The 23,746-nt window shown below is 41.4% G+C and overlaps 1 protein-coding gene across 1 annotated transcript in view; it reads left to right on the forward strand.

Annotated features, from left to right (window-relative positions):
* Window positions 1–638: 638 nt before the first annotated feature.
* The window catches only part of LOC124802904 (beta-galactosidase-1-like protein 2), a 137,695-nt gene continuing 114,587 nt past the window's right edge, over window positions 639–23,746 (forward strand). Inside the window, exon 1 of the mRNA XM_047263968.1 lies at window positions 639–783. Within this exon, the coding sequence (XP_047119924.1) occupies window positions 723–783 (61 nt within the window). The 5' untranslated portion in view covers window positions 639–722. The remainder of the gene's footprint in view (window positions 784–23,746) is intronic.

The raw sequence follows: 23,746 nt of genomic DNA on the forward strand, positions 1-23,746 counted from the left end.
TCTTCCGAAGTTTCAAAGTCACACACTTCACGCAGCAAACGCTAATTCGAGATAGGAAAAGTCGTTCATACTCTGAATCACAGTTCTCACACTTTAACACGTGGCTTAAAATCGTTTGAACTTTTCCAGGTCTGCGATATTCGTAACCATTACATATTTCACACTCCGAAAGTTTTAAACGTATTTAGTAAAAAGCTGGTATCATAATGGTTTTCCCAATAGTGACGTAATGGAATCTCTTTCACTTTTACTCTTTGAACGATTTGGAACGAAACGTAATATCGAAACCAAATAGAGAATCACGCGTTATACACGTACAATTAATGAATTCAAATGACATGGCGTTTGAGAACCATGGACATGAGAACATCACAAATGCAGCGTTTGTTACTAAGCGACAGATAGCTAAGGATCAATTTCACGTCTGTAAGAACTTGTTTAGAGTTGACAGTACACTTAGATATATTTCAGCGTAGATTCTCTGGGTGAAGTTAAAGCGAAGGACTACCGTACTTATACTGCGTTGTTGAGGCCGAGGTAGCATTGTTGTGGCCTATACGTTAGTTGTTTTTAGGATGAAGTATAGATAAACCGTATGTGGAAGCAGCATACTGTAATACGGACACGCAGCGGAGGTGTAGAGCAATTAGTTAATCTGCTGAGGCCTGCGACATGGCGCGCGGTATATAAGCTGGCTCGAGATAAACTGTGCTCAGTCCAGCATGCTGTGGGCAGTGGTGTGCATCGTTGGCCTTGTGGCTACAGGCAGTGTTCGCTGCCAAGGTAAGGTCATCTACACTGAGTTTCACCTCTTTGGTCCGTAAGTCATTTATAGATTTATAGTTGAGTGCACAGAGCACTTATAAAAAATACCTTCAACTCTGTGGCTGCTTGCATTGGCGAAATACCTGTGTAAATGGCCATTTCTTTAGACTTTAGTATTCATTTTTGCTACAGCTGAATTTTTCAGCTGTACAGGTCTCGTGGGCATCACGAACGGGCAATGTGTAGTAGGTAATAAAAAAGAAAAGAAGAAGAAAAGAAAAGAAAAGGTTGAAAATGTGGGAAAAAATGGTGAATAAAAAAATCGTTAATGACCTTGAAAAAGGGAAAGAATGAAATGCATATCGGACTTCGTATTACAGAAAAGTTATCGGACTTCGTGATTCGGAAAAGCTATTGTTGGGGTGGTCCTTGTGGCGTTTCTGAGCAAAATTCAAACCAATTTCCACTACAAAAATTATTTGAAAGAGAACAAAGAATAACAAAATGTGATTAATAGGGGGAAATAGCGTAGATAAGAGTTCATTCTTTACCATGTTAACATGTCTTCTCTCGTGCGGCGTCGCGGTCTTGTTCTCCAAAAATCTCCTGCTTCATTTCTGCATGAAAAGTCGTAGCTGCTCCGAAATCTTGCAATAAATTTCATTGTCCAGGAATTATTAATGTATACAAATTAAAACCATCTTGATATTGAATGCAATGTATTTTACGTTGCTGCTTCCATCCTCCAAATTTCATACAAACTTCCACAATACGTCTGCACATCAATAAGTTTCTTCGTCTCAATCCGACTAAGACTAGCTAATAAGTGAGTTAAGCTTCCGCTCTCAAGAGACAAGAGCGGGTAGAAAACAAAAAGCGTTAAAATTTTTGTATCTTCATTTTCTTATATATTTTCTCTGCCGTCGAGGGCTCATACAGCTGCGACGGTATAATTTATATCTGAGGTAACGAGTGTAGCGCGGCGAAATTCAAAGTCCCGCTACAAATGTCATCGTGTGTCACATCCGACTCATAATGCGTCGTGTTCACTTAAATGATTCATCACGCGAACCGTTAACAACAGCAACGCACCACGGTAAAGCTGCAGTCACCGCAAGTGCGCTTCTACTGTCTACACTATAGAACAAAAAAAATTGTTTTTCAAGTACATAGACTAAACATGATGTACCTAACTAATTTGGACTTGCTGATTCTGAAAATGCAGTTTGATTTTCGCCATCACCCTCCAATTTTTTGTTAAGGAGGTTTTTAAATGCCTATATCTGAAAACAAAAAGTAGGGTGATCTACACTAAATTTAGACAATATATAACATACTTAATGCCATAAAACTATCTCACTGTAGTGACCTGGGCCTAATGTACATTTTTACAAGAAAAATTGTAACATTCATTTGCTCAATGATGATGCTGATGGTGGAGGGTTGAGTCTTTTTGATGACAACTTCCTTCTGTGGGATATATATCCTTCACGCTTCAAAAGCCAACAGTAGTCACTTAACATTGAAGGGTTCCATCTACCTTTATAGTGGCTTTCCATTAGCAAAATGTCCTGTCTCCGGGTCGTCACTAACCGCTCCCAAATTGGAAGGGAAGAAATCTAAATGAGAATGAAGGAAGTGCATTTTTAGTAACATTCTGCATCCAAGATTTTTATAGTTCTCTAAAAGAGTTCCCATTAATCTGTCTGTTCTCTGTTCTTGTATCACCTAAGAAAACTTCAACGACATCCTTAAAAGAACGCCAGGCTGCAAGTTCTAACTGCCTTAATTTTTCTTATCATGCATTAACTTCCTAATTTTTGGCCCAATAAAAATCCCCTCTTTCAATTTGGAGTCACTTAACTCAGGGTATACTTCACGTAGATATATGAAACCATTAGCATTTTTGTTCATTCCCGAGCTTAATACGCAGTGGGGGAAGGAAATCATTTTGAGAATCCACCAAAGATACATATTTCACATTTTCTCTCCCTGGAGACAATTTCTCTTGTGGTGGCCACTGTTTAACTGTCAATGAATTAAATGTTTATCTGTTGCACGATTGTCCCAAAGACAAAGGAAACAGTAATACTTTGTGAAACCACTTTGGAGACCAGTTAGTAAACCAGTCACCTTAAGATCACCACATATTTTCCAATTTTCTTCCTTATGCTGAATAGCTTCAAGTATCTCCGACAAGTTTACGTAGTTCTCTTTCATAATCACAGAGTACCCTACGGATACAGTTGGAAACGTATTATGCGACAGTTCAGCCTTCAGACTTGTCTTGGAAGCGTCAATAAACAAGCGCCACTCAGCAGCATCTTATGGTATGTTTAACTACATCAGTACAAGCAGAAACGTTGCCCACCATACGGTAATAAGTCATCAGATCTTTATTACGTTGCCTGAAGTGAGTACCGTAATTCTTGTTTCTTCATGAAGTGAGTTCCATTCCGTAAGACCTGAAGATAAAATTTCTGCATGCTCCTTGGATAAGTATAAATCACAAACTAGGTCATTCAAGTCTGCTTGTGTAATTAAATGTAGTCTTTGTTCTGATAAGTGTCCCTCTCCACTTGACTGACATTGTGCTTCCTCAGCGATCGTAGATTCATGATCAGAATTAGGAATTTCTGCCCACACTAGTGGAGGAGTTAGAACTGGCATGTCTTTACCGTGGGGAACAGGTCTAATTGCTGAGGGCAGGTTACGGCACTTAATATTCCTCTTATTCTTTGATGGAAAGCCAGTTACAGTAGTCAAACAGAAGTAACAATCATCAACATTATTTTGAGGCCCTCACCAGATCATTGGTATGCCAAATGGAAAGTGCTCTTTTTTTCCTTTCAGCCATTGTGTTAGTTTAAAATTGCACCTAGTGCAAGTCATGTGATGTGCCCAATCTTTATCCTGATCTCTCAGTTGGCATTTGAAGTATAAATGATACTACGTCTTCAGTAAGTTAAAAATTGGTCGTCTTTGTTTCCTTGTCGTCAATTCACCACATACATAACAAAATAAATCGGCATAGTTTGTACACCAACATTTTGATTTCTTCATGTTGTATTTTCAATGCCTACATAACATTTTTCTGTCGAATGAACTTAGCCAGATCAATTTTTGAAAAAGAAAAGAAAAATTCAACAACTTGAGATAATATAGAAGGAAGAGTAAGCAAATGTATGTGACTGGAGGCTTTAAATACACAATGTAAAATACACTAATGTTGCATATTACGTTTAAAGTTAAGAACAAAAAAGATCACTGCACTAGCTTTTATCACACTCCTTTCAAACACAAAGCACTTAAAAATTATACAGTTAATTCAACCATGTTATATAACTTGTAGGTCATACCTTTTAATCCTGACGTGATGGACAATTTTTGATTTCACATTTTTATGTCACTTTACGATATAGAATTAAGTTTTATATATATATTATCTGTACCAAAATCACTGTTGAGTAGTGTTACAGTTGTCATGTTAGTAATACTATTAGTCTGGAATTCGTACCAGAGATAGACTTGTAGAGAAAATAAGATAGAAAGAAGATCAGTGCGTTTTGTTACAGGTTGATTTAGTACGCGCGAAAGAGTCTCAGAGATGCTCAGCACGCTCCAGTGGAAGGGGCTGCAAGAGGGGCATTATGCGTTACCGCCTGTTTGCTGTTGAAGTTTGGAGAGCAAAATCCATAGGAAGAGTCAAACAATATATGGCTTCCTCTACGTACATCTCACGAATAGACCATGAAGATAAAATTAGAGATTCGAGTCCACATTGAGGGTTACTGACAATCGTTCTTCCCGCGGACATTCCCGACAGGAAAGGAAAAGCGGACAGTGACACTGACACACAAGCCCCCTCCGCCACACACCGAAAGTTGCCTTGCGGGCTATAGACATAGATGTAGGGGAATAAAATCTTAGGGCTAATTTACGTGGCTGTACGGTCACGTACTTATGAGGCAAGTGTTCCATAATTATTTTTTTAATTTACACATTTCGAGCAACGTTCACCCAGAGGTAAGATGCATATTTTATAAGCTGAATCATTTCCTTCGTATTAACCACTTTTCCAAAACGTTGTGCTTATTTGACAATAGTCACTAAGTTCCTATGAGGCGGGAAATGATTATGTGCGATTAATATTTTAATTTCCCTAATAATGCACCAAGATTTTGCCAGAAAGGAAAAACGGAAGAATTTTCTTTAAAAAATCAGATTGTGATAAATGATAATTTTTTGCATCTCATAGCTCTAAATTCGAAAGTTTTCGTGACACCCTTAGTTTGGCGCAGTAGGAACCCATTTTACAATACCGCCGCAGCATAATTTATTGAAACAGACACTTGCCAACACAATAAAGCGCAGTACAAAATCCAGAAAATGGCGGCTGCTATCCCTTCTCGTAAAGTAGGTAAAAAGAAAAAAAATCCCGACGTCTGAAATGTGGCACTTGTCGCAAATAAGGGTAATTCCCTTGCCTTTATCTCTTTAAAGCTTTGTAAGTCAACTTCATTCCAGGTACTGAATGCAAATCAGCCCGTGCACAACAGTGTGCGACCAATATGTGCCAAAAAGCCGCGTGCAAGTATGCGATACTTCACTGGGTCATATCTCAGGTTTTATTAATCGCACTGATAGTAGCTAGTTCTATTAATCGCAGAGATAAGCGGACAAGTGTTCTGGACACCCTTAAGTCTAGCAATCATTTGTATACCTATCTGAAGAACGGGTACATTGTCAGTATCCAACAGTACAGGGTCAAAATTTAATCACTGCACACTTCTCAGACAAATTGAGCAAATCGGTTGGTTGTTTTGCATTAAGTTTGGTCTAGTGTGGACCTTAAGCAGCTTATAAACGCACTATTTGTTCATGGGCGATTCAGAAGAAAAAAAAGTGATATTTGGGCATGAAAAGTACCAGTTATGGGGATGACAACGTCCCAACTTCTGTTCATGATTGTTGTTGTGGTCTTCAGTCCTGAGACTGGTTTGATGCAGCTCTTCATGCTGCTCTATCCTGTGCAAGCTTCTTCATCTCCCAGTACCTACTGCAACCTACATCCTTCTGAATCTGCTTAGTGTATTCATCTCTTGGTCTCCCGCTGCCCTCCAATACTAAACTGGGAGGGGGGCTGGATCTCAGTATGGGGTATTCACGGTATACCATCGAAATTTTTACGATATGTTCGTGAGATGATGTTCTCGGGAAACTGTGAAGCTTTATTGGATGTCATTACACTTCGCAGATGTCCGGAGGTCGTACTTATAAACTTACTTATGTACTTGCCGTACTTATAAATGTAATATTCGGTTTGAGGTGTAAAAGTAGTTTAAACTGACACAATGAACACATGGAAAGGCTTCTAGACTCATCGCAAGGGTTCTGAGATCACCAAACTATATTTTTAGTCAGTATATTTTCAACAATAAAGCTTCATGACGTACTGTCTCTGTATAATGGACACTTCAAATTTATACAAATATGTCCAGAGTACTGCAGTGACAAAAAATGGCCTAATAGGGTCTCAGCATGCCTGAAAAGAATTTAAAATGCTGCCAAAAATTATGTAAAGCTGTAAAGATGGCAAATATAGTAAAATATTTATAGTAACATTTTTGCTCTTCTCAAATATAAATCACAAGCCGGACATTTTCGATGAATTGCGATCGATGAGCAAAGTATCGAGAAAAGGCTTAAATCAAACTATTTTTTGTTAATCGTATTTTACGCATATTTATTTGTTGTTTATATGTGTCGAAGTAAATATAAATGTGTCGCAGCATCTAAATAAACAGTCAAAACTTAACTGAGCTACAGAGCTCGTTTTATATAAGTCACATATTCTGCTGTAGCAAGGAGAAGAAGGGAATCGGCGGAAAAATGTTTCTGTCAGAGCAAAAAAAGATGAGTATGTTCCTCTTTAAAGGACTGACAGAGAAGTGGCGAACCAACTGTCTCCGTCCTCATTGCGGCTTCGCACCAAAAATTTTGGCGTTTGAACATATTCGCCCTTTTATGGTCTGGAAAAGAACATCAGAGTGGCAGAGACGGTGGAAGAGAAAGGAGACGGTGCAAATGGGGGGGAGAGAGAGAGAGAGAGAGCAGACAGTAATGGTAGGAGAGAAAAAGTGTAAATGAAATAATGTGGTATAGATGAAGACAATAGCGGTGGAAGCATGAGAGAGAAGAGATATTGATGGTCAGTGAGAGACAATGGCAGTAAAAGAGAGAGATAGATGGAGATAGAAGCAGTGGGAGCAAAAGAGATAGGCGGCAGTAGAACTGAAAAAGAGATGAGTGGAGATCATGGATAGGCTTGAGGGCAGCAGCCGCTGGTACTACGGCTTGGGAGGGGGGCTGGATCTGGGTATGGGGGGTATTTTTAATATTTTGGAAAACGAAATGGCGACGTTTAAGTACCACGGACCAATATGCATTCGATACCTGGAATGAACTTGGCTTCTTAGTTTTGAAGAGATAGGCAAGAGAATTACGTTTGTTTGCGACAAGTGCCACATTTCAGACGTCTTTATTTTTTTTCTTTTTATCTATACGAAGAGAATGGGCGGCTGTTTTCTGAGTTTTGTAATGCACTTTATTGTGTTTCCAAGTATCTGTTTCAATAAATTGTGGTTTGGTGGCATTGTGAAATAATTATCTACTGCACAAAAGTGAAAGTGTCACGAAAACCTTCGAATTTGGAGCTATGAAATGCAGCAAATCATCGATTTTGAACTCTCTGAAATATTTTACGAAGAAAATTCTTCCGTGTCCCCTTTCTAATACAATCTTAGTTCATTCTTATGGAAACTAAAATATTAAACGCCCACAATGATTTCACACAGCATAGGAACTTAGAGACAGATAATCAATATGTTTTGGAAAATGATTCAGGAAACGATACAGCTGATGAAGTATATATCTTATCTGTGGGTGAACATTGCTCGAAATGCGTAAACATTCAATGAATTGAATTTTAAAATACTGAGTAATACAGACTTTTAAATGATTTTCTTGACAGAAAAACGCCTGAGTACATTATACTTTTCCTTTCCTTGCCCCCGTATTTGGACGCCATTGCTTGGGAAGGGTGGGGGGGAGGGGGGCAGGAGGCCGAGGGGAGCCTGGTCCCGAGACAGACGAACTTTAACACGTAGGTATAGGGGAGGGCACATTTTTGACCAAAATTTTAAACATGATTTTCTGACACGATTGACCTTGTAACCTCTACGAGGTAGTCTAATCATGTTTTGCAGTTGAGCAAATATTTGCGTACTAGTTGTCGTTAACCCATACATTGTAGAATCGTGTTATGAGAAGAACAACAAGTTACTTATACACACGTGTAAAGCAGACTGTAGTTTTCGTTGTCGTTGTTGTGGTCTTCAGTCCAGAGACTGGTTTGATGCAGCTCTCCATGCTACTCTATCACGTGCAAGCTTCTTCGTCTCCCAGTACGTACTGCAGCCTACATCCTTCTGAATCAGCTTAGTGTATTCATCTCGTGGTCTCCCTCTACGATTTTTACCCTCCACGCTGCCCTCCAGTACTAAATTGGTGATACCTTGATGCCTCAGAACATGTCCTACCAACCGATCCCTTCTTCTAGTCAAGTTGTGCCATAAACTCCTCTTCTCCCCAATTCTATTCAATACCTCCTCATTAGTTATGTGATCTACTCATCTAATCTTCAGCATTCTTCTGTAGCACCACATTTCGAAAGCTTTTATTTTATTCTTGCCTAAACTATTTATCGTCCATGTTTTACTTCCATACATGGCTACACTCCATACAAATACTTTCAGAAACGACTTCCTGACCCTTAAATCAATACTTGATGTTAACAAATTTCTCTTCTTCAGAAACGCTTTCCTTGCCATTGCCAGTCTACATTTTATATCCTCTCTGCTTCGACCATCATCAGTTATTTTGCTCCCCAATAGCAAAACTCCTTTACTACTTTAAGTGTCTCATTTCCTAATTTAATTCCCTCAGCATCACCCGATTTAATTCGACTACATTCCATTATCCTCGTTTTGCTTTTGTTGATGTTCATCTTATACCCTCCTTTCAAGACACTGTCCATTCCATTCAACTGCTCTTCCAAGGCCTTTGCTGACAGAATTACAATGTCATCGGCGAACCTCAAAGTTTTTATTTCTTCTCCATGGATTTTAATACCTCTTCCGAACTTTTCTTTTGTGTCCTTTACTGCTTGCTCAATATACAGATTGAATAGCATCGGGGAGAGGCTACAACCCTGTCTCACTCCCTTCCCAACCACTGCTTCCCTTTCATGTCCCTCGACTCTTATAACTGTCATCTGGTTTCTGTACAAATTGTAAATAGCCTTTTGCTCCCTGTATTTTACCCCTGCCACCTTTAGAATTTGAAAGAGAGTATTCCAGTCAACATTGTCAAAATCTTTCTGTAAGTCTACATATGCTAGGAACGTAGGTTTGCCTTTCCTTAGTCTATTTTCTAAGATAAGTCGCAGGGTCAGTATTACCTCACATGTTCCAACATTGCTACGGAATCCAAACTGATCTTCCCCGGGGTCGGCTTCTACCAGTTTTTCCATTCATCTGTAAAGAATTCGCATTAGTATCTTGCAGCTGTGGCTTATTACACTGATCGTTCGGTAATTTTCAAATCTGTCAACACCTGCTTTCTTTGGGATTGGAATTATTAGGCCTATATTCTTCTTGAAGTCTGAGGGAATTTCGCCTGTCTCATACATTTTGCTCATCAGATGGTAGAGTTTTGTCAGGGCTGACTCTCCCAAGGCTGTCAGGTAGTTTTCGTAAGAACTCTAAATGAATAAAGACACTTTTTATCAACAAATACTCCCCCCGTCGGAGGTTCGAGTACTCCCTCGGGAATGGGTGTGTGTATTGTGCTTAGCGAAAGTTAGTTTACGTTAGATTAAGTAGTGTGTATGCCTAAGGACCGACGCCCTCAGCAGAGTGGTCGCATAGGAACTTACCACCAACGACAAACAGCACATTCTACTTAAAGGTGCACTTTCATAACGAGGATATTAATCGAAGAAAAGCCAAAGTTGATCAAAAATGGTTAAAAACACATCACTAATCTACGTCTGATAATACTAGATTTATGAAACCCCTAAAGTGTACATAAACTATTTAATCACTGCCTTTATTTCAGTAAGACAAACTGTAATGTAATTATTTAGAATTACATATAGCACAGAAGCAAAAATACATGAGATGTTTCTAGTTATTCTTGCACTGTGACATGTTCCTTTCTTTGTATCTTCCCCCTGCTGTACGAGAAATTAAAGTCAACCACGATGCATTTTGCCAAATCTCTAAAGGTAACATAGTTATATCAGTTTATCCTCGCTGGTAACAAGTCCTTTGCACTCGCCTCCATATTGCTATTCTCAACTTCTGGCTTCAGTAACACCATTGATACTTTATACGGTATTGCCAGTCTAGTAACGTATGTATTTGAGTGCTATATACCGTAAATAAATAGGAGAAAAATGAGGCAGTGAGAGAGACACGTATAAGGCTATAGACAGTGGCAGTGACATTGTGAAAACTTAATTACAAAAAGAGACTGGGTAAAAGGATTTAGAATGTTCGCCCCACTCTTCTGTCAGAGTCTTTTAAGAAAGGAGCGTATTCGTCTTTTTGTGCTGCGGCAGGAGCATTTTTCCGCTGGTTATTAAGATGAGTGTACAAATACGGGATACTATTGAACGGGATCTGTCTGTACTAACGATGTAAAGACATCTATAGTACTAAGCCGGTCTCCCGCAACCCGGCCTCAGTTGCAGGTTGCCTATCTTACCAGTTCCAGGGCCAACAAAATTTGATTTTCAGTGTTTCGTGTAATTATTGACCGATTTAAAATACATTCATAATCTGTTCATTAAGAGGCGTAATCGCACGTTAAAAGTTTGACGAGAAGTATTACGGTTAGAAACTGTGTGTTTGTCTTGAGGCAGAGTAACTAACGGCACGCAAATACCTGGTCTATATTTATCCGGTATTTGAGAAAGAGAGCACTTTGCGACTTCCAGCAAACGTTACACATAACTTAAAACCTTTAAGAAACTTTTTCTCGCTGGTACCCCCACAAAATGATGAAAGGAAAGACCGTATCGCTTACTAGATTTCCGCTGTCCGTGCAGTCAAGCTTCAGCATTTGGCGTTAAGATTTAATTTATTACTTTCTTTCTATCGATTGTTCGTAACACACTGTACATGCAAAATTATATCATTGCACGACCCACAGTTCTGGCGATATGACGTCTTAAACATTGAGATGCGTGGAATACTAGACTTTGCTTAAAATGGAGCGCTAGTTACCCAGGCTGCATTCATGCTTTGTTTCACAATGAGAGCATTTAGCAACTTCCAACTAATTTTAAGCATAATTTCAAATCCTTTCTCACTTACATGCTTAAAGTCAAATATAACACATTAACTCAGTTGCACAGTAGTCATCCGTTTGAATATGTTTTATACATAGGAGTTCGATTCTTTATAGAATCAAGGTTTACTGGTTCAAAATACGCAGGCCGCTAAATAATAATGGAGAGAAAACCAGTGTCAGCAGAAAACCTTGGGTAAACCTTACGCCGCACCATTGTCACCTGATTTTTGGAGTAATATGCGTCGACGACAAAAATTCTGTTCTGTGCATGTGAATGCTCACTCCATAGATATTCCTGCTCTATGCACCAGGTATAAGATGGTGGTGGCAGAATAGTCTCAGTATTCCTCGAATACTGGCTCTCTAAAATTTTATGTTCCTCGAGCATCTCTGTGAAGGCGGCTGTGAGGGGGAGGTGGGAAATGGGGAAACAGCCCTTCCTCCCTCCCTCACCTACCGCACAGCTTAAGATCTGTGCCACTGACTATCCGAAAAATATAGCCTTACGCTTATAGACTTCGTCGCCAAAACTGTATTTCATTATTCAGTGGTTACGCCCTCTGTGTTTCTTTTATTTTTTATTTAAAGCACCTGTCAAAAGGGGAAAGCTCCAGTGAAAAGATAGGCAGATAGCAACATACTAACGGAAAACACTCCTATCATTAGCGATGTTTCACCTGAACAAATTGAAATAACGTATCGCGACGAAAAAGCATTTCAGTAGTTGAATGCATACTGCATGTCACCAGTGTAAATATCATGTATTCACAAATGGAGAATTTGGCGGATTTTATTGCGGGAAATATCAGTACACTGAAGAAACTAGATAATTTTATATGTTTATACGGCTCGAACCACATCAGGTCAGTCACAGTTACCAAGTTGACTCAACTGCATTCATGAATATATTTTTAGAACAGCGCGTGGTATTCTGTCCAGACCACGTCATTCCGTCGCATATCGCATTCCTGCAGCGGACAACTTCTCTGTTGCAGAGAGTACTACTTTCGTATGGGCTACATCGATCTTAGCATATTATCTTTGTATTCGTTCGATTTCTGCTGTGATGCTTACTATATAATGCTTTCAAATCCTGCAGAAATCCTCTAGAGTTCGTGCCACTAACATTTCGCTTTTCTTTACAGATGTATGTACCACTCTCTCTCTCTCTCTCTCTCTCTCTCTCTCTCTCTCCTCTCCTAAGGAATTCCTGCAGCTGTCACCGCATCTCATATATCTGGCTCCATCGGTTCCTATCTTCCTATGCTTCCTAGTCTTCTCCTATTTCTCTTTTCCTTATGGCCCCTTTTATCCCACGTAAGGCAAATTTGGGTCTTCCCCTTCTCCTTCTTCCCTGAGAATGATGCATCAAGATCTTCTTTGGCTACCAGTCATCTGCCATTCGCACTATGTATCCATCGCAGGCAAACTGCCGTTCTTCTGTTCTGTGTGTGATACTTTCTCGAGTCTGGGTCATTTCTTTAATCGTTGTATTTTTTACGTGATCTTGCCGAGATGTTCTACACTATCTCCTGAGATAGTACAGGTCTCGACCAGTTTTTACTTTTTCCAGTAAGTTCCCAGCACTCACATCCAAAGATCGTTACAGGCTCTACGATACTTTTTAGATCACCTTCTTTACTTTCCAGCTTCTCTTAGAATGCCATACCAGGAGGTTAGCTCATGGATTGCTGCTTTCCCATGGACTACTCCTTGCTGTGTTTTCCAGTCACTTGTTCCGTCGTACGATAGGATGGTACCCGAATATTTAAACTTTTTATATGCCTATATGCGCTAGCCCTCTAGTATTATGTTTCGCTTTCAAGAACCCTTACAGAACATGTTAAGTATTTTTTTCGCCTTCCTGCTACTCTCTACGGGCATTCACCTCCATAACAGGAGGTTAGCTCATGGATTGCTGCTTTCCCATGGACTACTCCTTGCTGTGTTTTCCAGTCACTTGTTCCGTCGTACGATAGGATGGTACCCGAATATTTAAACTTTTTATATGCCTATATGCGCTAGCCCTCTAGTATTATGTTTCGCTTTCAAGAACCCTTACAGAACATGTTAAGTATTTTTTTCGTCTTCCTGCTACTCTCTACGGGCATTCACCGTATATTTATCTACGTTTAAAGAGAGCAGCCATTCATGACATGGAGTGGAGACTTTCTACAAGTCTTTCTGCAGTTCCCTTTGAGTATCCAACGATGACACTTTTCTACGGTTAACATGATTTTCAACTAACACTCAGATAGTGGTGTGAACTACATGATAAATCATTTATATTGGGTATTTAGAAAAAGTGTTACGTATTCCTACAGAAGGTAGTATTGGTCAAAAGTAGAAGAAAAATTTCTATGATAATATGTCCGGAAACTAATACCTTTTGAGATATGGGCTGTTGACGATTCCCAGTTCACAGTCAGTATTTCATTTATTGATGAAATGGCATTGTAATTTACCACAGTACGCACATGTGGCCAGATGCATATCCTCGAGCAATCATTGAGGTGAGACATCAGAATCGCTTCAGTCTGAGTGTATGGGCAGAAGCTTTTGTTGACAGAATCATAGGACGATACACTTTACCAAACAGATTAACAAGTATGAAACTTCTTGGCAGATTGAAACTGTGTGTCGGACCTAGATTCGAACTCGGGATCTTTGCCTTTCACGGGGAAGGGCTCTATCGGTTGCGCTAGTTAAGCACGACTGAAGATCCGTCTTGACAGCTGTACCTCCGGCAGTACCTGTGTACTTCCCCCCGTAGGCAGAGCTCCCGAGTTCGAGTCTCGATCCGACACACAGTTTTAATCAGCTAGGAAGTTTCATATCAGCGCACCTCCGCTGCAGAGTGGAAAATTCGTTCTGGAAACCTCCGCCAGGCTGTGGCTAGCTGTGTTTCCGCAATATCGTTTCTTCCAGGACAGTTAGTCCTGCAAGTTACGCACGAGAACTTCCGTGAAACATTAAAGGTTGGAGATGAGGTACTGGCGGAAGTAAGCTGTGAGGACGGGTCATGAGTCGTGCTTGGGTGGTTCAGTCGGTGGAACACTTGCGCCGCGAAAGGTAAAGGTCCCGAGTTCGAATCTCGGTTTTAATCTGCACTTTCGCTGCAGAGTGAAATATTTATTCTGGCGATTAATAGGTGCTGTGTGTCACTGGTTTCTACACGATAAATTAGCAGCGCTATTGAGGGCCGTTACCCTTGCAGAAAAATGGCTGTGGTGTGTGCACGACGGGGGACCACCCCACACACGTTATGGCCTGTCAAATAACAGTGTTTATGTCATACCGTCATGCAAACAATGATCAGCGCCAGATTTGCACCTGGTGGGCACAACTGGAAGTAGTTTTTTCCATCGTTAATTGGTTCTGCATCAACGCGTTAGCACATCTACCGAGTTCCGCTACCATTCGATAATTACAGCCCACACTGAACTTCCGTGAGCCATCTTGTATGTTTCTGCTAAACATTTGTCATCCAGTACTGGCTTCGGTTAGCCAAAAATTCAGCGAAATAGTCGCACAACTGCGAAGATGTTCCGAACGATTTGATTACTCTGTCAACGAAACCTCGATTTACAAGAAAATAATTTGAACTTTAACGTTACTGGTCAAAGCGTAACGACTTATCGCGACATTCGCGATACTCCACGTGATTAAAGCCGGTCTGCCGGTTCTGGCATAGGTTTGCCGTAATTTTCATAAATCAGTTCTGGCCAATGTCGGAAAGTTGCTTTAAACAGGCTAAGACCGATTTCTTTCTTTTTTTCTTGTCCAACCGACCACATGTTTCGCCTCTAATAACCTAAGCGTTGACAAACATTCCACATGTATAATATTCCCTTTTCAGCAAGTACTGTCGAGGCGAGTCTGTTAACTGATAGGTGCTGCCGAATGTAGTGTGTGTATCTTAACTTCACTCTTACATTTATTTCGGCGATGGTGTTTACATATTGGCCAGTTGTTTGTTGAGCGTAACGTGAGAACCCATTCGACAGACGACTACGTAAAAAATTATCCGATATCTATCTGTACATTTTATAGCCTGGACACTGAATTTAACAAGGCGATCAGAAAATGTATTGTCTCTTCTTCGCCTCGTCTATGGCGGGGCTGCTTTTGGAGGAACCTTTTCTTTTTCGTTGTGAGTCGGAGTGGATGACCTTGTCTTGCAAGCCACGGCATTACCGCTATCATGATATAGCCAGTTCAGCCACTCGTGCACATCCGTCGCTATTCCACTTGTAACGGTCCCGTCACTTGTATTTACGCTTCTTTTTCCCCGGTAAAGCATTTGTTTCAAATGTAAATTAGGAAACTATTTATTTTAAATTGTTGCTGGATGATGAGAGAAGGGCAACAAAGTAGGGAAAAATCCTTTTATTGATTATTTCTGGAAAAATTGTTACATGAAATTAACGACGAACTCTTGAGCCGACACCACTTCAACGTTCGGGGAACGAAATGTTGGCTAACGTGGTCACTAATTCTCAGTTACGAAAGAATAAAAAATTCCCATGTCCTCAAGAATAGTTAACGTCACAGAGAAAAAGATTGAATATTGTTACCTGTTTTGCCTACTCTGCATTTAAAAATCTCTCTCACTGCGTTGACCTGCGGATGGGACTGCTGGCATGCTGTTACTCACTATTGTCCTATGGCTTAATCTTCTGGGGGGATGCAGCCGATGTCAAAAAAGTGTTTATTCTACAGAAGCGCACAGTAATAATGTTATGTACAGTTGTTAAACGAACATCTTGCAGAAGGCTCTTCAGATATATTTGGAGTCATACACCTAAGTGTAACAACACATTTACTCACTAATGGTGCTTGTAATTAATAACAAGATTGAATTTATGAAGAGCAATGAAATTCACAACCAGAGATCAATAAGTAAAAGTATTTCATGTAGGCTGAACATTTCTGTCTAAAGTTCAGAAGGAAGTTTTATGTTCTGGCAGCACGTTAACTGACTGTACCTTTACGAAGACAAATGCACTGCATAAGCCTCAACAGCCGACTGCCGACTCGTGTTACAACGCCTTCCCATGACTTTAAAATTCGAGGGCGTGTTAAAAAGTAATGCCTCCGAATTTTTTGTGTGAAAACTTTTGAAACTTTTTAAATAAAACCATATATGTTGACATTTTGCATCTTTGTTTTTTATGTTTACTTATTTATTTGTCAACATAGTCACCCTGACAACGAACACATTTCTCCCAACGGGAGATCAGTCTATTGATACCGGCAGTGTAGGATGTTTGACTTTGTTGACGGAACAACAACCTCAGCTCTGCTTGCAATGCTTGTTGTTGTTGTTGTGGTCTTCAGTCCTGAGACTGGTTTGATGCAGCTCTCCATGCTACTCTATCCTGTGCAAGCTTCTTCATCTCCCAGTACCTACTGCAACCTACGTCCTTCTGAATCTGCTTAGTGTATTGATCTCTTGGTCTCCCTCTACGATTTTTACCCTCCACGCTGCCCTCCAATGCTAAATTTGTGATCCATTGATGCCTCAAAACATGTCCTACCAACCGATCCCTTCTTCTAGTCAAGTTGTGCCACAAACTTCTCTTCTCCCCAATCCTATTCAATACCTCCTCATTAGTTACGTGATCTATCCACCTTATCTTCAGCATTCTTCTGTAGCACCACATTTCGAAAGCTTCTATTCTCTTCTTGTCCGAACTGGTTATCGTCCATGTTTCACTTCCATACATGGCTACACTCCATACAAATACTTTCATAAACGACTTCCTGACACTTAAATCTATACTCGATGTTAACAAATTTCTCTTCTTCAGAAACGATTTCCTTGCCATTGCCAGTCTACATTTTATATCCTCTCTACTTCGACCATCATCAGTTATTTTACTCCCTACATAGCAAAACTCCTTTACTACCTTAAGTGTCTCATTTCCTAATCTAATCCCCTCAGCATCACCCGATTTAATTCGACTACATTCCATTATCCTCGTTTTGCTTTTGTTGATGTTCATCTTATATCCTCCTTTCAAGACACTGTCCATTCCGTTCAACTGCTCTTCCAAGTCCTTTGCTGTCTCTGACAGAATTACAATGTCATCGGCGAACCTCAAAGTTTTTATTTATTCTCCATGGATTTTAATACCTACTCCGAATTTTTCTTTTGTTTCCTTTACTGCTTGCTCAATATACAGATTGAATAACATCGGGGAGAGGCTACAACCCTGTCTCACTCCCTTCCCATCACTGCTTCCCTTTCATGCCCCTTGACTCTTATAACTGCCGTCTGGTTTCCGTACAAATTGTAAATAGCCTTTCGCTCCCTGTATTTTACCCCTGCCACCTTCAGAATTTGAAAGAGAGTATTCCAGTTAACGTTGTCAAAAGCTTTCTCTAAGTCTACAAATGCTAGAAACGTAGGTTTGCCTTTTCTTAATCTTTCTTCTAAGATAAGTCGTAAGGTTAGTATTGCCTCACGTGTTCCAACATTTCTACGGAATCCAAACTGATCTTCCCCGAGATCCGCTTCTACCAGTTTTTCCATTCGTCTGTAAAGAATTCGCGTTAGTATTTTGCAGCTGTGACTTATTAAACTGATAGTTCGGTAATTTTCACATCTGTCAACACCTGCTAACTTTGGGATTGGAATTATTATATTCTTCTTGAAGTCTGTGGGTATTTCGCCTGTCTCATACATCTTGCGCACCAGATGGTAGAGTTTTGTCATGACTGGCTCTCCCAAGGCCATCAGTAGTTCTAATGGAATGTTGTCTGCTCCCGGGGCCTTGTTTCGACTCAGGTCTTTCAGTGCTCTGTCAAACTCTTCACGCAGTATCTTATCTCCCATTTTATCTTCATCTACATCCTCTTCCGTTTCCATAATATTGTCCTCAAGCACATCGCCCTTGTATAAACCTTCTATATATTCCTTCCAACTTTCTGCCTTCCCTTCTTTGCTTAGAACTGGGTTGCCATCTGAGCTCTTGATATTCGTACAAGTGGTTCTCTTCTCTCCAAAGGTCTCTTTAATTTTCCTGTAGGCAGTATCTATCTTACCCCTAGTGAGACAAGCCTCTACATCCTTACATTTGTCCTCTAGCCATCCCTGCTTAGCCATTTTGCACTTCCTGTCGATCTCATTTTTGAGACGTTTGTATTCCTTTTTGCCTGCTTCATTTACTGCATTTTTATATTTTCTCCTTTCATCAATTAAATTCAATATTTCTTCTGTTACCCAAGGATTTCTATTAGCCCTCGTCTTTTTACCTACTTGATCCTCTGCTGCCTTCACTACTTCATCCCTCAGAGCTACCCATTCTTCTTCTACTGTATTTCTTTCCCCCATTCCAGTCAATTGTTCCCTTATGCTCTCCCAGAAACTCTGTACAACCTCTGGTTCTTTCAGTTTATCCAGGTCCCATCTCCTTAAATTCCCGCCTTTTTGCAGTTTCTTCAGTTTCAATCTGCAGTTCATAACCAATAGATTGTGGTCAGAATCCATATCTGCCCCTGGAAATGTCTTACAATTTAAAACCTGGTTCCTAAATCTCTGTCTTACCATTATATAATCTATCTGATACCTTTTAGTATCTCCAGGATTCTTCCAGGTATACAACCTTCTTTCATGATTCTTGAACCAAGTGTTAGCTATGATTAAGTTATGCTCTGTGCAAAATTCTACAAGGCGGCTTCCTCTTTCATTTCTTCCCCCCAATCCATATTCACCTACTATGTTTCCTTCTCTCCCTTTTCCTACTGACGAATTCCAGTCACCCATGACTATTAAATTTTCGTCTCCCTTCACTACCTGAATAATTTCTTTTATCTCGTCATACATTTCATCAATTTCTTCATCATATGCAGAGCTAGTTGGCATACAAACTTGTACCACTGTAGTAGGCATGGGCTTTGTGTCTATCTTGGCCACAATAATGCGTTCACTATGCTGTTTGTAGTAGCTAACCCGCACTCCTATTTTTTTATTCATTATTAAACCTACTCCTGCATTACCCCTATTTGATTTTGTATTTATAACCCTGTAATTACCTGACCAGAAGTCTTGTTCCTCCTGCCACCGAACTTCACTTATTCCCACTATATCTAACTGTAACCTATCCATTTCCCCTTTTAAATTTTCTAACCTACCTGCCCGATTAAGGGATCTGACATTCCACGCTCCGATCCGTAGAATGCCAGTTTTCTTTCTCCTGATAACGACGTCCTCTTGAGTAGTCCCCGCCCGGAGATCCGAATGGGGGACTATTTTACCTCCGGAATATTTTACCCAAGAGGACGGCATCATCATTTAATCATACAGTAAAGCTGCATGTCCTCGGGAAAAATTACGGCTGTAGTTTCCCCTTGCTTTCAGCCGTTCGCAGTACCAGCACAGCAAGGCCGTTTTGGTTAATGTTACAAGGCCAGATCAGTCAATCATCCAGACTGTTGCCCCTGCAACTACTGAAAAGGCTGCTGCCCCTCTTCAGGAACCACATGTTTGTCTGGCCTCTCAGCAGATACCCCTCCGTTGTGGTTGCACCTCTGGTACGGCCATCTGTATCGCTGAGGCACGCAAGCCTCCCCACCAACGGCAAGGTCCATGGTTCATGGTTCATGCTTATTTACTGTCAAAGAAAGGTCCTCGAATGTGTTCTTTAAGTTTTGGAAACAGATAAAAATCGGATGGGATCAAGTATGTAGGCTGTCTAGGGCCAATTCGGGACCGTATGGAGGATGATCGATGAAAGTGAGCCCAATGCGTCGCATTGTTGCAGATGTCGCTGCGCTCGTATGTAGTGTGGCATTGTTGTGCTGAAGAAGAGAGTGCTCTTCGAATTCGAAACTCGATTACAGCGCGCTGTTTTGCACACACCTTCATCGTTACGTCACTCACCGCCAATCACGCGCTACAATTCGGATTCCTCTAGCGGCAGAGGGCTGCAAACGTAAATATAAGAAGTCCAGAGGCATTACTTTTGAGCAAGTCTTCGTATAATAAAGTACGACGGGCATTCACTAATATTAAGAGGGAAATTGATGTAGAACTGAGACAATTTGTAGCAGTAATTTTATACTTTCATGGTTTTAGGTTGGCGTCACTTGTAAGAGCTGAGAATAGATGACGGATAAAAATTGTTTTGCTTATAATCTCGATATGGCATTTAACTATGGCGTGGCCACTTGAAGTTTCCACATTACTTGAACAATGTTCGTTGCTCAGTTCTCTGCTTTCAGAAAATGAAAACCCAACTGAAGTATTTTCTCGAGTGATTTTAAAGTATGGCGAAAGTGTTCTGAACTGCGGAAAATATACGTGGGTAGAACAATTCACGGTCGAACCTCTGTGACTGACGAGCTACTTCCTGGCCGGCCAGCTGAACTGTCAGCTCCTTGAAACCTGCGTTGATGACATTATTCGTGAAGACCTACGTGTTACTGTAGAACATATAGCAAAAACAGTCGCAATAAGCGTTGGCACAATTCATAACGTGCTCAAGTACAGCAAAACAAGCGAAAGAATTAACGTAACAACACGAGGAAACAAGACTCAGAACGTGTACAAACTTGAAAGGACGCTATGAAAGGGAAGGTGGCCCTTTCCTAAACAAGATTTTCACGTGATTAAACCATTTTGTACCAGAGTATAAAAGACAAAACATAGAATAGAAGCACACCACATCACCTGTCCGAAAGGAATTCAGAACGGAAGCGTCAGCAGGAAAAGTGATGTTGGCCGTCGTTTAGGATACCCAGATCTTTTGTGATTATTGGGAGATCGGCGCTCAGAAACAGTTAAAGCTACTCAGACCTGCTGATGAACGTAGTACAGCCAGAAATGAGAGAAGAACGTCGCGGATCTCAAAGAAAAGGTGTGATATTGCTACATCACAATGCTAACACTCACACAGCGCTTCTGACCTACAGGACCATGGAAAAAATGGTTTGGGAGATACTCTCTTATCCTCCCTGTAGGCCAGATTTGGTTCCCTTGGACTTTCATTTGTTTGGTCCACACAAGGAGGCATTACGTCGAAAAAAGTTCAGCAACAAAGAGGAGGTCAAAGTATTTGTGGAAAAGTGATTCAAACAACAAAGAGAAGACTTCTTTGAATCAGGTACAAAAAAATTAACAACTTTGTTTGTGTGGCCATCCTCCGCAGCAAGCATATAAATACTTGTTTTGCAAATCAAACTGCCTTTTCCTGCTGCTAGTTATTTTATTTAATCCATACCCGTTTCGCCTCCTACTGTTTTAAGGCATCATCAGTGGCATCAATAATGATAACAGTTTTGCTAGTTATAGATTATCAAACAGTTCACTCTGCGATTTGTTGTAAAAATGTAATTACTTACGATTTGCTGATCTGCGTTTCCTCACATCTGGTCTGGAGATCGCACTACCACTTCTATCACTGTTCTATATTCACCTCTTTTTGTTTTCGCCATCCACACACTGTTCACCATGTTTCTCACTCAACCATGACCCCTCCCCAGAATATTGAAACGAAAAGTCAAATCAGCTGTCACCAAAGTTTCAGCCACTCGCTAACAGCTAGTACAAGACGAAATAGTTGTATCGAGTGACAGAAGAACAATAGTCCACCACAAAAAAGAGTGAGAAACATGGTGAACAGTGTGTGGATTGCGAAAACAAAAAGAGGTGAATATAGACCAGTGATAAAAGTGGTAGTGCGACCTCCAGACCAGATGTGAGGAAACGCAGATCAGCAAATCGTAAGTAATCACATTTTTACAAAAAATCGCGAAGTGAACTGTTTGCTGATATATAACTAACAAAACTGTATCATTATAGATCCCACTGATGACGCCTTAAAACAGTAGAAGGCGAAACGGGTATGGATTAAATAAAATAACTAGCAGCAGGAAAAGGCAGTTTGATTTGCAAAACAAGTATTAAAAAATTAGTTCATCGTTGAGACAAGTGCATTGATATTGGTAGGGGTTACGTCGATAAGTAGTAGAAGTCTCGTTTTGTTAGAATACGTAGCCTTGCTGCTACTAAACCTTTCAGGGTATAAAGCCGTGGCTCATGAAACTCCTCCGTTCCTAACGTTTCGCCCAGAATATCTTCAGAGGCGTTGCTCCTATGTTGACTCTTACCGAGGGACGGGGCGGACGTCTGAGAGCGACATACACTCCTGGAAATTGAAATAAGAACACCGTGAATTCATTGTCCCAGGAAGGGGAAACTTTATTGACACATTCCTGGGGTCATATACATCACATGATCACACTGACAGAACCACAGGCACATAGACACAGGCAACAAAGTATGCACAATGTCGGCACTAGTACAGTGTATATCCACCTTTCGCAGCAATGCAGGCTGCTATTCTCCCATGGAGACGATCGTAGAGATGCTGGATGTAGTCCTGTGGAACGGCTTGCCATGCCATTTCCACCTGGCGCCTCAGTTGGACCAGCGTTCGTGCTGGACGTGCAGACCGCGTGAGACGACGCTTCATCCAGTCCCAAACATGCTCAATGGGGGACAGATCCGGAGATCTTGCTGGCCAGGGTAGTTGACTTACACCTTCTAGAGCACGTTGGGTGGCACGGGATACATGCGGACGTGCATTGTCCTGTTGGAACAGCAAGTTCCCTTGCCGGTCTAGGAATGATAGAACGATGGGTTCGATGACGATTTGGATGTACCGTGCACTATTCAGTGTCCCCTCGACGATCACCAGTGGTGTACGGCCAGTGTAGGAGATCGCTCCCCACACCATGATGCCGGGTGTTGGCCCTGTGTGCCTCGGTCGTATGCAGTCCTGATTGTGGCGCTCACCTGCACGGCGCCAAACACTCATACGACCATCATTGGCACCAAGGCAGAAGCGACTCTCATCGCTGAAGACGACACGTCTCCATTCGTCCCTCCATTCACGCCTGTCGCGACACCACTGGAGGCGGGCTGCACGATGTTGGGGCGTGAGCGGAAGACGGCCTAACGGTGTGCGGGACCGTAGCCCAGCTTCATGGAGACGGTTGCGAATGGTCCTCGCCGATACCCCAGGAGCAACAGTGTCCCTAATTTGCTGGGAAGTGGCGGTGCGGTCCCCTACGGCACTGCGTAGGATCCTACGGTCTTGGCGTGCATCCGTGCGTCGCTGCGGTCCGGTCCCAGGTCGACGGGCACGTGCACCTTCCGCCGACCACTGGCGACAACATCGATGTACTGTGGAGACCTCACGCCCCACGTGTTGAGCAATTCGGCGGTACGTCCACCCGGCCTCCCGCATGCCCACTATACGCCCTCGCTCAAAGTCCGTCAACTGCACATACGGTTCACGTCCACGCTGTCGCGGCATGCTACCAGTGTTAAAGACTGCGATGGAGCTCCGTATGCCACGGCAAACTGGCTGACACTGACGGCGGCGGTGCACAAATGCTGCGCAGCTAGCGCCATTCGACGGCCAACACCGCGGTTCCTGGTGTGTCCGCTGTGCCGTGCGTGTGATCATTGCTTGTACAGCCCTCTCGCAGTGTCCGGAGCAAGTATGGTGGGTCTGACACACCGATGTCAATGTGTTCTTTTTTCCATTTC

Source organism: Schistocerca piceifrons, chromosome 6 (assembly GCF_021461385.2).
Source record: "Schistocerca piceifrons isolate TAMUIC-IGC-003096 chromosome 6, iqSchPice1.1, whole genome shotgun sequence".
Classification (NCBI taxonomy): Eukaryota; Metazoa; Arthropoda; class Insecta; order Orthoptera; family Acrididae; genus Schistocerca; species Schistocerca piceifrons.